We start from the raw sequence: 16995 nt of genomic DNA, 5'->3' as shown, positions 1-16995 counted from the left end.
GGAACGATCATGTCATTTTTGGTAAGAGAACATAGAAGTGATGCTCCTTGGTTTTTGCGTTGCATTGTAGGATTTTTTTAGGGAACAAGCGTTTAACTCTTTCCCCGCCAGCGTTTTTTAAAAAGTTGCCAGCACTTTTCATGATTTTGACAAAAGTTTATTACCATACAGAAAATGTTGTTCTTAAAATATATTAACATTCAATATAGGGCTGCACGATTTGGGTAATTTTTCCCATTGCGGTTATTGCTGCTAATATTGCGATGTGCGATTGCGATTATACTAAATGGTATCAACTTGATGGGTTTTAAGGAAAATCCACACACAGTTTAGCTAAAATGTGTATTTGTAAAACTAGAAATGTTTTCGTATTGCCACGTGATGTAGCAACTGCTCAGTGTCAGTAATTCTAAATCCAAAATACCGCCATACAACAGACATAGGTTTTTTTTTGCTACCAGATCACTGTCAACCTCCTCTGCATCCATCTTCGCTCTGGTATAAGTGACGACGCACACCACACACGTGCATGCCACACGGTGCACTGCCTTTTTTGTTTGTTTTTCTTTCTTTTTTTAAACAGCAAGGAAAATCATCAAACTGTTATCAGAAAGTTTGTGTTAACAAGTCCTCACATTTATTATTTAATATAATTGCAACATTTTGCTGTCATATAATTGCACAGGCTGACATTGCGATTGCGATGCGATTAATTGTGCAGCACTAATTCAATATATCAAATGAAAGAAAAGACCCTCAAATATGTGTAGGTTTCTTCAAAAACACAAACATTTGAGCAAAAAGCTGAGATAATTCCATTTTTGTGAAGGACTTTTGATAGAGATCAGATTCCGAGCGATCCTCAAAACTTACAAGGGACATACAGCTGTTTGTCCTAGGGCGATACTTCTGGGAGTGTATAAGTTGCGGAAGACATTTTAGCAGTATTTTGAAAGCCGGAAGTACTCGTCATTGGCAGGAAAGCGTTTTCTCTTAATTGACGAGTTAACTCGTCAATGGCGGGGAAAGAGTTAAGTGCGCTGAAAGGATTTAACAATTAAAATGGGTGACTTTATGATCTGTCCTCTGTTTCACATTTGCTGTGTTAGTTTGTACACGTCCCTTTTACCAAACACTTTGTGAAGTCCACTGTGTAGGGTTGTGTCTGCTAATCTGAACATAGTATGTGCACATTAAGTATATCCCAATTAATATCATTTTCCATTGTAATCAAGGACTCGTCTTTACATAATCACAGCTCTGTGTCAGATGGGAATGCTGTGCCGACAGTGAACATACACAGGTGCTCGGAAGCGGAAAACATATAATGATCCTTAAAAAAAACCTTGTTAGAAGCCTTGATTTCTGATGACTGACATAATAGTGTGTATATACGTGTCTGTCTGTGTGTGTTCCTGTAGCTGAATTGGTAGAGTATTGCATTGGTCATGGGTTCGATGCCCAGAGAACATATACTGATAAAACAAAAATGAATAGCTTAAAAACATTGTAAGTTGCTTTGGATAAAAGTGTCTGACAAATGCCTATGTAATGTGTAGTGTTGAATGTTCATGTAGCCTCATTGTTTATGATCTCATGAGGATAATTGACCTTCAGTTGAGTTCGTTTTTGTCCTGACCTGCCTGGTTTGGCCAGACTAGTAATAGGAGAGATCACAGTGAATGAGGAAAATATTAAAAGCTCAAAATAAACAACTCGCTAAGATGCAAATGCCAGTAAAACTGATTTTGCAGAGTTAATGATTCAGTACTGATTGAAAAACATAATGATAATGTAAGTTTATGTCTTCAAAGATAAAACTGACAGATTGGATGGGTGATGCCTTGACAAATCGTCAGGGAGGTTTAACTATAAAAATTATACAAATTTCTTAAAAAGATGCATTTACTTGATTGAGTTTTGTTTTAAGAGAAATTTTATGTAAAGCGTGGTGCATTTATCGTCTCGTTGAAAGTATGCCACATCAGAGAGCAGGGAAGATTTGAGTCGGCTGAAGCAGTTGGAGACGCTCCCCGCTGTTTGAGGGACCATCATTAACATCCCTCCTTCCTTTTCTAATCTCCGTCCTTCTGTCACTTTTTCCAGTCGTTTTTCTCTCCAGAGAATGTGTTTTAAAATGTATTGATTTCCTTTTGTGACCATTTGGTTTGCCTCCTGACAGATTAATCGATGATGACCGTTCTGCCAACATCACCAATTTTGGCACTAAGATAAAGTGCCAAGAGTTCATTTGTCCCATCTGTGGCTAAATTTGTGATATCTGGGCTTTGCTGTGTTCTGGTATGCAATATTGACATGATTTAACATGTATGGCCCTATGATTTCCGTGATACGGAAAACGCGGACAGAATCACGGAATCCAAGCATAAAAAATGGAATTTACTATACAACACGGAATGTTACTAAATTTGGCAAAGTTTGCATTCCGTCATTTTTAAAACCCATTCTTTTAGAAAAAGTTTTTTTAACGTGGTTTCATTAATCAGCAAAAATAAAATGACATGGTGTGGAAACATTTTCCTTTTGTGTGATGTTAGACGTAAAGAAAGGTAAGTACGTTTCTCGTCATGCATTGCAAACAATGACAAGCGTTGCCCCAGCAGGCTTCGTCAAAACCTGGGACACAGCAGACTAGGTACAGCATACTTTCTTCCCATGTTTTAATACAAATGCCTGAAAAGTAAAACAAGATGAGTATTGTCTTATGATTAAAAGAAAAAATTAAGCATTTGTCAGTGGCATGGTTGTAGTACAATGCGTTTTTTGTGTAAGCCAAAATACATCGGCCTATATGTAATTTTACATAAAACTTTCAATAAATTGAAATTAAAATTGTATTTGTTTAATGTTTTCAGTTGATAAGATATGCTTTTTAATTACTGAAATTTAATAAAATCATTAAAATCAGAATCCAGAAAAATGAAAACGGAAAATACAGAATTTGAGAATAAATAAAACTGAATTTGGGAAATATATTTCATAGGGCCCTAAACATGGCATGTTCTCCTGTCTCAGGATATACACTGCAAAAATGATTTCCAAGAAAAACTTATTTTAGTATTTTTGTCTTGTTTTTAGTAAAAATATCTAAAATAAATAAATAAATTAAGATGCTTTTTCTTGATGAGCAAAACGACCCAAGAAAACAAGTCAGTTTTTAGACCAAAAATATCAAATTTAAGAGATTTTGTGCATAGAAAAAGCAAAAAAAATCTGCCAGTGGGGTAAGCAAAAAAATCTTGTTTTATGCACAAAATTACTTAAATTTGATATTTTTAGTCTAGAAACTAGACTTATTTTCTTGGATCGTTTTGCTCATGAAGAGCAAATCATGCAAATAATTTTTTTGCGGTGAAAAATAAAGCACTGCAAAAAATGATTTGCTTTAAGTTTTTTTGCTTGTTTTATGCACAAAATCACTTAAATTTGATATTTTTGGTCTAAAAATTAGACTTATTTTCTTGGGTTGTTTTGCTCATCAAGAAAAAGCACCTTCATTTAAGAATTTGTAGATATTTTTACTGAAAACAAGACAAAAATACTAAGAAGTTTTTTCTTGAAAATAATTTTTTGCAGTGTAAGTGGTCTTAAGCGTGGTTTATACGTCTCTGCATATCCTAGTCTCTAGTTTGTGTAAATTTTGGGGTTTGTGATGTCACATTACACACTAATTGAAGTTAATCATGGACCTCTAAGTTTACAGAAATAAGAGGAATTTGAATAAGTTTGAATAAGTCTAACCCTACTGCCATGTTTTTATAAATGTTTTAAGCATAAAGTTACTTGTTTTTCCCCCCCCAGAAAACAAGACTGAGGGCCCTATTTTAACGATCTAAGCGCATTGTCTAAAGCGCACAGCGCAACGTCTAAATGGGCGTGTCCGAATCCACTTTTGCTAATTTAACGACGGGAAAAATTGTTTTTGCGCCGAGCGCATGGTCGAAAAGGGTTGGTCCTATTGTAATGGGAGTATTTTGGGCGTAACGTGCAGTAAACCAATGAGAGTCACAGCTCTCATTCCCTTTAAAAGCAAGTTGCGCTGGCGCTATGTCTAATCCCTATTTAGATGACGGACTTTGTAAACTGAAAAACTAAACGGAGGTAGAAGATCCCCAGTTTAAGATTAATGTTAAATAATTGTGTTGTTTTTCCCTTATATTTAAATTGTTATTTTTTTATTAAAACTTTTAAAACCTGTTTTCTTTTAGTCATGGAAGTAAAAAGCAGGCTTTTAATTGCTTTAAATGTATGGCTATCCAATATCATCAAAAAAATAATTTACAAGTATGTAAGATAAGGTTTGTACTCTAACAATACTTTATTTGTAACAAACAGGAGATAAAGAAATTACAAACGGCTCTCCTCACGTTTCAGCACTTTGGACAGCGGTCTTTTTAGCAAAGAGTTTTTTTAAGCATTACTTACAAATGTTTCTCATCTCGCCATATCCACAGGTACATCATATACAATAAATCCGTGAGGTAGCATTAAAAAAAAAAAACATTTAAAAACAGACGCATTTGTTCAAAGCAAAGCATTTATTTACTTACCAGGCTACAGGTGAAGCAGCTCTTTGCGCCTTCTAACGTCTCATAATCAGTCCTCATTTATAAATATGTCCAAGAGACTCAATAATAATCTTTTACATTCAATCCTTTAATCTTTCATATTTAAAAGCATTTTTGTGCTGCTGCGTATTTATGTACTTTGTGATAAGCAAACCCGCGTTGTCCTCCCGTGTATAGGCGCATTTTACTAATGCGCTCTTTAAATAACATAAAACACATTGCGCCATTGACTTTAGACTTTAGAGCAGGTTTTTGTTGGTCAATGGCGTAGTCTATTTTAGTTGCCTCAAAATAGCAACGCGCCAACAATGCGCCTGAACACGCCTTGTTTTCAGACCAGAACACCCATGGGCGCAAAAGGGGGCGCAAATGCATTTGCTATTTAAACAACGCAGCGCTAAACGTGAAAATTAGGGTGGAAACTAGCGAAAGACACTTGCGTCGCGCATTGCGCTGCATTGCGCCGGGTGTAAGATAGAGCCCTTAATCTCTAAGGTCATTTTGCTTCTCAAATAAATATATCTTTATTTATAGATATTTATACTGTGAAACAAGATAGAAATACTAAGTAATGTATTCATTTTTCACAGTGTATAGTTATCATACATGGCTTGGATGGGGCTTGCTTGTATATGTGAAATGTATTATTCATACGTTTAAAAAAAGACATGTGAGACAGTGACATGAGACATTGAGGAAACCCCAGCTGCTGTGTTATGATGGTGATAAATATTTAATAATTCTGGATGTGGTTTACCAGTGAAAGTGTAGTTCTCTTAACTTACGCAACACATTTAACATGTTTAAATAAATTTTGGATAATTTCACAGATTTTCCTTCAAAACGAAAAACGAAGTCTGGAGATTCCATCTAGGAATGATGGTCATTAATTTTTCCTTTTTTTAGAAATCATTGTAATTATTTAATAGATGAAGAACCGAGCCTATATCTAGATTGGATTTTGGGACATGACGTGATGCACAGAATGTAGGTAGTGATCGATCATTGTGCCAAAAAAAGTCTCATATAGGGAACATGCCAGTATTGTTCTGGTTTTGGTAAGGCTGCTTGTTGTATGAGTTAGTTTTAGTAAAAGCAGATCTGTCGCGGCCTAATAGCCAAGCATAGCAAAGCTTATGTATGACGACAAATAGGAACGAATGAGGAAAACCGAAGTGCAGTCGAGTCTTTATTTTCTGTAATGAGTGGGAGAGAAACACAGCTGTTTGTTTATGTGGAGGTGGCTGTCAGGATGGTGTCATCTCTGTCTGCTCATGTGGGAATAATCATGGTGCAGTGCAGCATCTACTTTAGCAACCTTTAGAGTCATTATCATAAACATCCCGCAACATTCAAGCAACACTTCACCTAAAAATGAACATTCTGTCAAAATGTATTCTTCTTCATGCTTTTCCAAACCTGTATGACTTTTTGTCCCATGGGGAAAGCTCATCTTTGGGGAAATCTTGTTTATCTTTGAATTCAAAATGAATAGATGACCTTGGTGCCAAATGGCTTCGAGTGTCATAACAAGCAATTCAAAATAGATGCCAAATTTGCACATTTGATGTGTTTTCTGATTCTGAAAATTAAAGATTTAACATTATAATAATCATTTGATTTTTCATGTGTGCTATAAACTATATTTATGTTACTTTAATGTTGCTTTTAGAGCTTGAAAAATGTGGTTTCTTTTTACTTCATAGACCGTTTCATCGGGCCCACGTGCGGTGACGCGATACGCGTCTGGTCCGAACTTTACTTCTGGTTTCTGTTTGTTTAATGGTCTGACTAGTTGCTGAAACTGAACTCTTAAACACATACCTTGTTGCAAATAACAAATGTTTTGGGTCCCTGTGTAATCTACGTGTTGTTTATTTTGCTTATCATATAAATAAACTACTTTAAAAGGACTTTGTTGTTACTTATTCTTCGCAGAGTTACGTGATGACCACAAAAGCTGCATGTTTATGTTGTTACTACACTGTAAAAAATACTTTGCTGCCTTAAATATTTTTGTTAAATCAACTGAGATTTACAAGTCATGTCAACAGAGATGAGTTGTCACAACTTATAAAATATAGTTGAGAAAAGTCAACTTAATTTTATAAGTTAGACAAACTTACCAGTAGTTATAACAACTCATCTATAGGCAAGATAAATAATAGTAAGTTGAAATGACTTGTAAATCCGAGTTGATTCAACAAAAAAATTTAAGGCAGCAAAGTATTTTTTACAGTGTACTGAAACCGTCTATAGGATATTCTATATGATGATAATTATCATATGAGTTTTAACAAAGTGAATGCAAGATAATCACAAATTACATTTTTGGGTTAACTATTTCTAACACAAGGGAAATAATTGAGGATGGAATCAATGAAGATTTGTAAAACCTAACATGTTGAAACCGACTTTACAATGCAGAAAAACCTTCACCATATAAACAGTAATGTAAAGAAGAAAAGATGAGTTGAGCGAATGCGAGAAATCTTGTCTTTGAAGTTAAAATGGACCAGAAGCTAAAAATAGAGATTGCTCGGCTCTTTGTCCTCCAACATTCGTCTTTGTGGCACAGATCAGAAAAGCAACATCCATTCTGACATCTGAAGATTTCCCCTTCATTGGCGTCGAAAAGGGATTATGGTCTTTCTTTTCTAGACACAAGCCAATTTTCCATGAAATTATTTTTTTTCAAGGAGATTTTATGAGATCACAGTTTTCAGTAAGAGATTGTCTGCTGAAGAATACCGTTTCAGCAAGTTATGCATGCTATCACTGAGTTCTGTGTTTTTCCGTCATGCCGGTCGGTGGGACAAGCGTGAGTCATCGCTGCTGAGATGCATGGACGAATCAGATTGCAGGTTTTTCTACCCCACATTGGCAGCCAGTTTTAGATAATATTTAATAGTTCATAGGATTTTCCTCAGGGTTGTCTGTGCATGATAAACATGTAGCTTTGCTTTTTTCCATTTCTAACCCATTAAACAAAGGAAAACCTCTTCAATCCCACACATTTCTGTATAAACACATCCTCAATAATTAAAATTTGCATCCCTATTTAACTGATGGCTGGATGTTCTTGTTTAAAAAAAATTATAATAATACTATTGTAACGTTTGTTTTTAAGTTTAGTATCGCTTATGTACGTGTATTTTGTAATAATACCACATATTCTGTGTATTTTTAAGCTTCTTTTTTTATGTCTATACCTGTAGATAGTTGCAATCATAGATTTGTATAAAGGCTAGATGTGTTACGGCGGAGTTTCTAACGTCATCACCTGGCGGCCATCTTACCACAGGCAGCTCGCTCACTCATAGCATTGAGATTTAATGGAGCAGGTACTTTTGAATGACCATAACTTGCTCGATTTTCTACCGATTTTCAAACTGTTTGGTTTCTTACAAACATTATTAATGTGGCTATTATTCTGGAGGCTTTAACATGTTTCATGAATTTTTTTGTATAACTATGCAGTGTCATGGTATACATATCTATGGTTGCAATAGTCAAATATGTGAAAGTCTATTGGAAGTTGAGTTTAGTCTACAAAAGGCGTTTGTTTATGTTGTGGCTGCAGAAGCGTCTATATTGTCGGTACTGTTTATTTATTTTTAGCTACTTTACAACAATGCAGAAGTTTTAAAGCGCACATTAGAATTTAATAAATAATCACAGCTTGTAGGCCAGACAAAAAAGCAAGTATGATTGAATGAATATTCTTATTTGTAACAATATGATGTACATTTGTGGTTGCGGCTAATGTCTGAAAGAAGTTGATTATAGCCCAGAAAGCTTTTTATGATGCCATTTGTGGGCCGTTGTTGTCGTCCTAAACCATGTAAAATCGATGGCACTTACAAAAATGAATTCTTAGCCACATTTTTTCTCTGTCTTTTGCTCTGTAGGGGTGTGTGGTTGCTGTGGAGCGCTGAGGCCGCGCTACAAGAGGCTGGTGGACAACATCTTCCCAGAAGACCCAGAGGTGAGAACGTTCCCTTACCATCAACTCCAGCTATCTCTATCCATTCACACTCACACCAGCATCTATTTACAGTCTAGTATCCCTATCAAACAGCTTATTTGCAGAGTCGGTTATCTTTTTGGCAAGCCATTGCTTTCCGAAACCACTTATGTGCATGGCAATTACTCACGCCAAGTGGCCAAGGAACAGAATGTCTTTCTGTCTTTGCTCAATGAGAGATAAACACAACGTTATGTTCCTCTCCGAACATCTGCACCTGAAAGCAGAGATATATTTAATGTGTCTTTAGTTTAGTAGTTTATTGTCTGTGAATCCACTATTAAAGTAGTTCAGTAATTATACACTTTGTGTAAAGACCCACATTGAAGACTTTTGCATTGTATTAAAGCAGCTCTATAGCAGCTCTACAGTATTAGTAAATCAAGATTTTAAAAAGAAATAAATTTGGGATGCAAACATGGATTTATGTCTGACTCCATTCGAACAGAGATGGCTGCTTTTCACAATGTAATAATTTTACGGATTGTTGTTTTTGTAAAATATGTTGTGAATGATGTTACATATTGACTACAAACATTTGCACCGCAAAAAAACGACTTTCTTGCATAGTATTTTTTGTGTTGTTTTCAGTACAAATATCTAAAAATTCTAAAATCAAGATGCATTTTTTTGATGAGCAATATATTCACTGCAAAAAATTATTTTCAAGAAAAACAATTCTACGTATTTTTGTCTTGTTTTCAGTAAAAAATATCTCAAAATTTTTAAATTAAGATGCTTTTTCTTGATGAGCAAAATGACCCAAGAAAAAAAGTCTAGTTTTTAGACCAAAAATAACAAATTTAAGTGATTTTGTGCAGAAAATAAGCACAAAACCTGCCAATGGGGTAAGCAAAAAAATCTTGAACATTTTTCTTAAACATTAAATTCAAGAAAAATTCAAGAATATTTTGCTTACCCCATTGGCAGATTTTTTTGCTTGTTTTATGCACAAAATTGATATATTTTTGGTCATCATTTTGCTCGTCAAGAAAAAACATCTTTATTTAAGAATTTTTAGATATTTTTACTGAAAACAAGACAAAAATACCAAGAAATTGTTTTCTTGAAAATAATTTTTAGCAGTGTAAACACTGCAAAAAACCAGCAAAAAAATCTGCCAATGGGGTAAACAAAGAAATCTTGAACATTTTTCTTCTAAATTCAAGAAAAATTCATTTAATATTTTTGGTCTAAAAACTAGACTAATTTTCTTGGGTCATTCTGCTTATCAAGAAAATGCATCTTGAGTTGAGAATTTTTAGATATGTGTACTGAAAATGAGACAAAAATGCTAAATAAGAAAGTCATTTTTTGCAGTGTGAGACACTAGTTGAAGCCCATTTAATCGTCATCCCCTTTAATGACCTGACTATCTCTGTTCACTTTCTTTGGTCCAGTTTGTAAGATATACAAAAGCTGGGTAAAGTGTGAAATTATTGTTTGAAGTCTTTTCAGAACTATCAGTGCAGAAGGTTTGGGCCAGGGCTGGGAAGCTTGCCAACAATACATTGGTTATTTAAATCCTTTTCTATATAGCTCAACATTCATTATGCATTTGTCACACTGAAGATGTTCCCTATAAAATTGTGGCTTTTTCGATTTAGCTTTTCTGCTGGCCAGGATATTGACACTGTGTTTTTCTAGGATGGGTTGGTGAAGGCTAACATGGAAAAACTGACCTTCTACGCCCTGTCAGCTCCAGAGAAATTAGACCGGATCGGTGCATATCTCTCTGAGAGACTGTCCCGTGACGTGGCCAGACACAGATATGGGTACCTCAGTTTTGACTGTTTGATGTCTTTTCTCTTTTCAGTTTGGTTACCTGTGGTGTTTAATATTTCCTTTCTTTAAAGTCCTTCCTCCATCTGTATTCAAAACATGCTTGTCTCTTCAGGTATGTGTGTATTGCAATGGAAGCTCTTGACCAGCTGTTAATGGCCTGCCATTGTCAGAGTATCAACCTGTTTGTGGAGAGTTTTCTCAAGATGGTACGGAAACTTTTGGAATCCGACAAGGCCAATCTTCAAATCCTGGGCACAAACTCGGTACGTGTCCAGAGGGTTCTTTATTCAATTGCTTTCAAAACAACAGAAATGTACTATGTTAGCCTATACATAAAACATATTACGCCATATGACATCACGTTAAATATACATGAAATACAGTAAAGAGTGTCTGTAGCTCAATGAGTAAAGCATTCGTTTAACTCATGGGTTTGAATCCCAGAAAACAGATACTGATTCATTATATCGCTTTAGATAGGCGTGACATGTTTTTTGATAAAGAGGGGAGATGAGCTACAAACAAGTGGCCACACACTGCAAGTCTTTTCCATCTCAGTGCAATTACAACATAAAAATAAAGTCAGATTCAATTATAGCTCAAAATGAGTAATCTAGGACATCACGCATGCACCCACACACATAGCATATAAATACAGTGCTTCAGATTCAAAAAGATATCTGGCAGTTATAAAAACCAACATCTCTCTTTGGCTTTTCACAACAACCCTTTTTTTATCTAGAATAGCTTTGGGATACAGATTTAGCTTTATATTAAAAAGTGGACTATTGGGTTCTGTACAGTACCAAGGATGATTAGGGCCAAGCTGAAATAAAAAATAAAACTATCTTGAGATTAAAGTCATTAAAATGCGAGAATATTGTCATTATTTAACGAGAAAAAAGTCAGAATAAATATAATTTTGAGAACAAAGTCGTTATTTAACAAGAATAAAGTCGTTATTTAACAAGAATAAAGTCGTTATTTAACGAGAATAAAGTCGTTATTTAACGAGAACAAAGTCGTCATTTAACGAGAATAAAGTCGCCATTTAACAAGAATAAAGTCGCCATTTAGCGGGAAAAAAGTCGCCATTTAACGGGAATAAAGTCGCCATTTAACGGGAATAAAGTCGCCATTTAACGGGAATAAAGTCGCCATTTAACGGGAATAAAGTCGCCATTTAACGAGAATAAAGTCGCCATTTAACGAGAATAAAGTCGCCATTTAACGAGAATAAAGTCGCCATTTAACGAGAATAAAGTCGCCATTTAACGAGAATAAAGTCAGAATAAATATAATTTTGAGTATAAAGTCGTTATTTAACGAGTATAAAGTCGTTATTTAACAGGTATAAAGTCGTTATTTAACAGGTATAAAGCCGTCATTTAACGAGAATAAAGTCGTCATTTAACGAGATAAAGTCATAAAATTTGCAGAATGAAGTCAATATATTGAGTTTAGGCTTATTCTTTACATTGTTTACTGCATTAAGATAGTGATATAAATACACTACACACTATAATATATTATTAATAAGCATGTACGGTCAAGCAGAAAAGCCCAGAATGTCCTCGTTTTCAATGAAAGAAACGAAAGTGCCCTTTAGCGGTTTATGTTCTTATTCTGGGATTTTATTCTCGTTAAATAACGACTTTATTCTTGAAATTATATTTATTCTGACCTTTTTCTCGTTAAATAATGACTTTAATCTTGCATTTTAATGACTTTAATCTCGAGATGTTTTTATTTTTTTTATTTTAGCTTGGCCCTAATCCTCCTTGGTAGTACAGACTGATTAATGGGCTAGAGATTTAGTTTTAGATGATTCGGTTCAAATAAGTCAATAAATCATCTAGGAGTCTCATTCAGGAGTTGTACAAAATCCTCATTGATCTTGACTTAAAATAGCTCAAACCTATAAATAACCTAAAACCCATAAATATAGCTAAAATTTTCTTTTTTTAGTCTGCAACAAATGATGATAAGATTTAAATAAATGTAGTTAATATGTCTATTGGGGTTAATGTGAAACAAATGACATCACATTATAATTTAATCATTGATAAGACTGTCTCACCCACTAGAAGCATTTAATTTGATCTTTTTTTAACCTGATTTGTATAGTTATACAATGATTTATTACTATCTAATTGCTCTGACTTTGCAGTTTGTGAAGTTTGCCAACATCGAGGAGGACACCCCATCATACCATCGCAGTTACGATTTCTTCGTGTCACGATTTAGTGAGATGTGCCATTCCAGCCACGAGGACCCTGACATTCGCACAAAGTGAGCGAGCCGTTCCATACGCACACTTAAAGGGACACTCCACTTTTTTGTAAAAGGGCTCATTTTCCAGCTCCTCTATAGTAAAACATTTGATTTTTACCGTTTTGTAATCCATTCAGCTGATCTCCGGGTCTGGGGTACCACTTTTAGCATAGCTTAGCATAATCCATTGAATCTGATTAGACCATTAGCATCACGCAAAAAATAACCAAAGTTTGGAAATTTTTTCTATTTAAAACTTGACTCTTTTGTAGTGACATCGTGTACTAAGACAGACAGAAAATTAAAAGTTGTGATTTTCTAGGCAGATATGGTTATGAACTATACTCTCATTCTGGCGTAATAATCAAGGACTTTGCTGTTGTAACATGGCTGCAGGAGGCGCAATGATATTACGCAGCATCTGAAAATAGTCCCCTGCTATTAAAAGTAAACAAGGGGACTATTTTCAGGCGGTGCGTAATATCACTACGCCTCTTGCAGCCATGTGACATCAGCAAAGTCCTTGATTATTACGCCAGAATGAGAGTATAGTTATCTAGTATCTAGCATATCTGCCTAGAAAATGGCAACTTTTAATTTTCCGTCTGTCTTAGCACACAATCTACAAAAGAGTCGAGTTTTAAATAGGAAAAATTTAAAAACTTTTTGGTTATTTTTTAGCGCGATGCTAATGGTCTAATCAGATTCTATGGATTATGCTAAGCTATGCTAAAAGTGGTACCGCCAGACCCGGACATCAGCTGAATGGATTCCAAAACGGTAAAAATCTGTGTTCCTTTAACAATCTACACTTATAAATAAACAATAAAAGCAACACTACGCAAGCACATTTTTCACATTGAATTTCCTCATCTTAGAATCCGAATGGCGGGCATTAAGGGTCTGCAGGGAATAGTGAGGAAGACTGTGAACGATGAGTTACAAGCAAACATCTGGGACCCTCAGCACATGGACAAGATCGTCCCCTCTCTTCTTTTTAACCTGCAGTCTGGAGATGGCACAGAAAGGTGAGAAATGCTAAGAAGCAGCCATTTTCAGTACTGTATATTTGTGGGCATAACCAACCCGTCATGTTCTGGTAAGCTCTTTTATAGTCGCCTTGTCTAAACTGATCCCTATATCTTGCTGCATTCATGTCATCTATGGCAGAAACACTTTGTCGCATTATTTAACATGTTGCACAGGACAGGGAGAGAAAGAGATAAAGAAAAATGATATGACTGCAGGCATGTGGTCACACTCACATTACTATACTGGTTATGTAACTATATAGTTGAAGGTTAATGTAGTCAAATCTTCTCTCTGTTCCTCTCCTGTCATCCCCCCCCCCCTCTCACAGTGGCTTCTTATTGATCTGCCCCCCGTGCAGGCATAATTACACCACAGGGCAAGACATTAATTGCCCCTTTCTGCTGTTTTCTGTGCGCTAATGGGCAGCTTCTAATGAACCCTTGCTGTCAGCGGTGCACATTTCAAAGGGTCAGAACAGCAAAGCTGGTATACAGCTGCTACTGTAGTGGGGTAAACATTCGTTTCCGTTGACATGCACACACTCCAGCATCCTGTGGAAATGTGGTTGTATGCTTTTAGCTGAGGTGAGGTGAGCTTCAGGAGATGTGGGCCGGCGTCATGCAGTTATATAACAGGTCCACTGACTATAGGGTGTGTGATGGGAGAGAGGAACAGTGTGATTAATTGATGACACGCACCCCGTGAGACCCTCAACTCTGAATTTTTAATATACCTGAAGTGACATTGGCTTTTAAATTAGGCTTAAACAAGATAATGAATTGAGTTGTGAAATACCAAAAGTTGAATGCAGCTGAAAAGGTTATTTTTAACCCAAACCAGTTCAGGGCAAACAACGCCCTTTACATTATAACCCCACCCTGCAGCCATGCGTATAGTTTGATTTCATTGGTCAACTCAAATCAAGGTAATTTGATGAATCCTTCGATAAGCCAGGGGATTTTTTTATTAGCACTTTATTATAAGTGCTAACTTTGATTCGAACATGACTTGAACAAGTCTTTTGAATTTTAGGCTTGAACTGCAGGGTAATGAAGTCATATTGTTTGCAAGACTAGTAGACCTTTTGCGAGTAGACGCCACAGTTACGTCACTGCAAGCTGCACGCACAATGTGATGGCAGAAAAACAGTGAAAATGAATTATAAACGGGCAAGATAACACACTAGAAAATGTCTTATTGTGCTGTTGAGTCTCAGAATAGGAATGCCAAAAAAAGATGCCCTTAATTTTTATGAAATACAGTTGTCGAAGAAACCATTTGAAGATAAATGTAGGTGTTTATGGTTGCATTAAAGCCCTTAGACAGACTGGAGTGATGAAATAATTTGGAAATCTTTTAATAATTAGAATAGAAAATAATTAGAGAAGATGTTGTGTTCTGTCGAAGTCTGTTCCCTTTATGTGTTTTCATCACATTACGTTTATAATTTATTCAGAAAAATTAAAGATTTAAAAAGGTTATACTAAAAAAGCAATAATATCACTATTTATGAAATATTTCATCATTTTTCCTTTTTGCCTCATATCTTATTCTTCTTGTTTGTTCTAAAATTATTATGTTTACATACTTAAAGGTGCAATGTGTAATTTTTAGAAGGATCTTTTGATATAAATGCAAAATAATATACAAAACTGTGTTATCAGGTGTGTATTAAGACCTTTTTTAATGAACCGTTATGTTTTTATTACCTTAGAATGAGACGTTTTTATCTACATACACAGAGGGTCCCCTTACGTGGAAGTCGCCATTTTGTGCCGCCATGTTTCTACAGAAGCCCTTAACAGACAAACTTTTTTTACTAAGTTGTCTACATCAATTACATATTTTTCCGGTTGCAGCTACTATAGCTTCTCTATACGTTTCAAGAGGGAGGGGTGAGCCGTGGACTGAGCCGTTGGTTGCAATCGCAACCTCACCACTGAATGCCGCTAAAATTTACACACTGCACCTTTAATAAATATATAAATATAGCACACACACACACACATGATGTAAAGTGCTATTAATATATAAACAGTCCCCCCCATTGATGAGTTATCTCTTCAATAAGAGAAAACATTTGCATGTGTTCCTGATGAGTTTTTATGTTAATCTGTAATACCGCGATTTTCCACACCTGTCCAATTTATAAAAAAAATAAAGCAAAAAATGATTTACTAATTTTAAACTCTGTGTATGTTTGATAGTCATTCTGAATCTGATCTCTAAAAAAAATCCTTTACAAAAATGCAATTATTTCAGCTTTTTGGGAAAAAATGTTCCCCCCATATTTAAGAGTTTATGTGCAGAGAAAAAAAATATAGATAGGATAATATTTTTTTTCCCCATTTTGTATGTTTGTTTATTGTTTGTTTGAAAGCAGAGGGTTTGTTCTTTCATTTGCTATATTTGCATGTTTATATATTTTTAGAAGAAAATTTTCCTGGAAGGCATTTTGAGAAACTTTTGTGAAAATCACAAAAAATGCTGGTGTGCAACTTTTAAAAAAAAAAGCCTGGCAGGGACTGAGTTAATTTGTATGTGAACATAATACTTTTATAATAGTTTAGGAACAAACACGTAAGCTATAAGCAGGGCCAGACGGAATCTGCTGACTTTTTTGCTTTTTCTCTGGAAATATTGTGGAAATATCTGCGGAATTCTGAGGAATGATTTTAAATGTTTTTAGAAGATATTAGAGAATTTAAGCTATAAATATTACAAAATTGCATCTAAAATAATTACTTTTTAAAGGCTTACAATGAAAATGAATACACCAAATCAATGAGTCCTCTGAATTAAACTGGACCAACATGAACCAGATAATGTACATGTCAAGATAGAATTATAGTTTGTATATAAAATGACATATATTATTGTTAGTAGTGTTATGATTGATTGATTTGATTGATTTGACTTTATTGTCTGTTCAGATTTACTGGACAGAAATTCATCTTTGACACTGGCTTCGACAAACATTCCATAATAACATTACATACCACAATAATAAAAACACATTATAAATCACACAATACATGATCCAATTAAATTAATACAACTTTAATATAATTTATATATTATAGCAGAATAAAAAGCTTGTGTTAATATGTTCTCATATGAATTAAGCACGTATGAAGATAATTTTATCATTTTAACAACGCAATGTAAACTTTATATCAAACATAACAAGAGCATTCATCTTGTAAACGAATTTGAAATGATGATGTGCTGAGTAGTGCTGTGTTCAAAATATCGATACGGCGATACATCGTCATGGACACCTGACGA

General features: G+C 34.9%; 1 protein-coding gene across 5 annotated transcripts in view; it reads left to right on the top strand.

The window, feature by feature from the left end:
• efr3bb (EFR3 homolog Bb (S. cerevisiae)) overlaps positions 1-16995 on the top strand; it is a 50314-nt gene that overhangs the window by 15490 nt on the left and 17829 nt on the right. For all 5 annotated transcript variants that reach the window (XM_055186196.2, XM_055186197.2, XM_055186194.2 and 2 more), the window contains 5 exons: positions 8501-8577; positions 10264-10391; positions 10514-10664; positions 12572-12693; positions 13554-13703. In XM_055186196.2, coding sequence (XP_055042171.2) covers positions 8501-8577; positions 10264-10391; positions 10514-10664; positions 12572-12693; positions 13554-13703 — 628 coding nt within the window. The remainder of the gene's footprint in view (positions 1-8500; positions 8578-10263; positions 10392-10513; positions 10665-12571; positions 12694-13553; positions 13704-16995) is intronic.

Source organism: Misgurnus anguillicaudatus, chromosome 18 (assembly GCF_027580225.2).
Source record: "Misgurnus anguillicaudatus chromosome 18, ASM2758022v2, whole genome shotgun sequence".
In the NCBI taxonomy this organism is placed as follows: Eukaryota; Metazoa; Chordata; class Actinopteri; order Cypriniformes; family Cobitidae; genus Misgurnus; species Misgurnus anguillicaudatus.
Note: the sequence above shows the minus strand (reverse complement) of the source record. Positions and strands in the feature narration are given on the sequence as shown.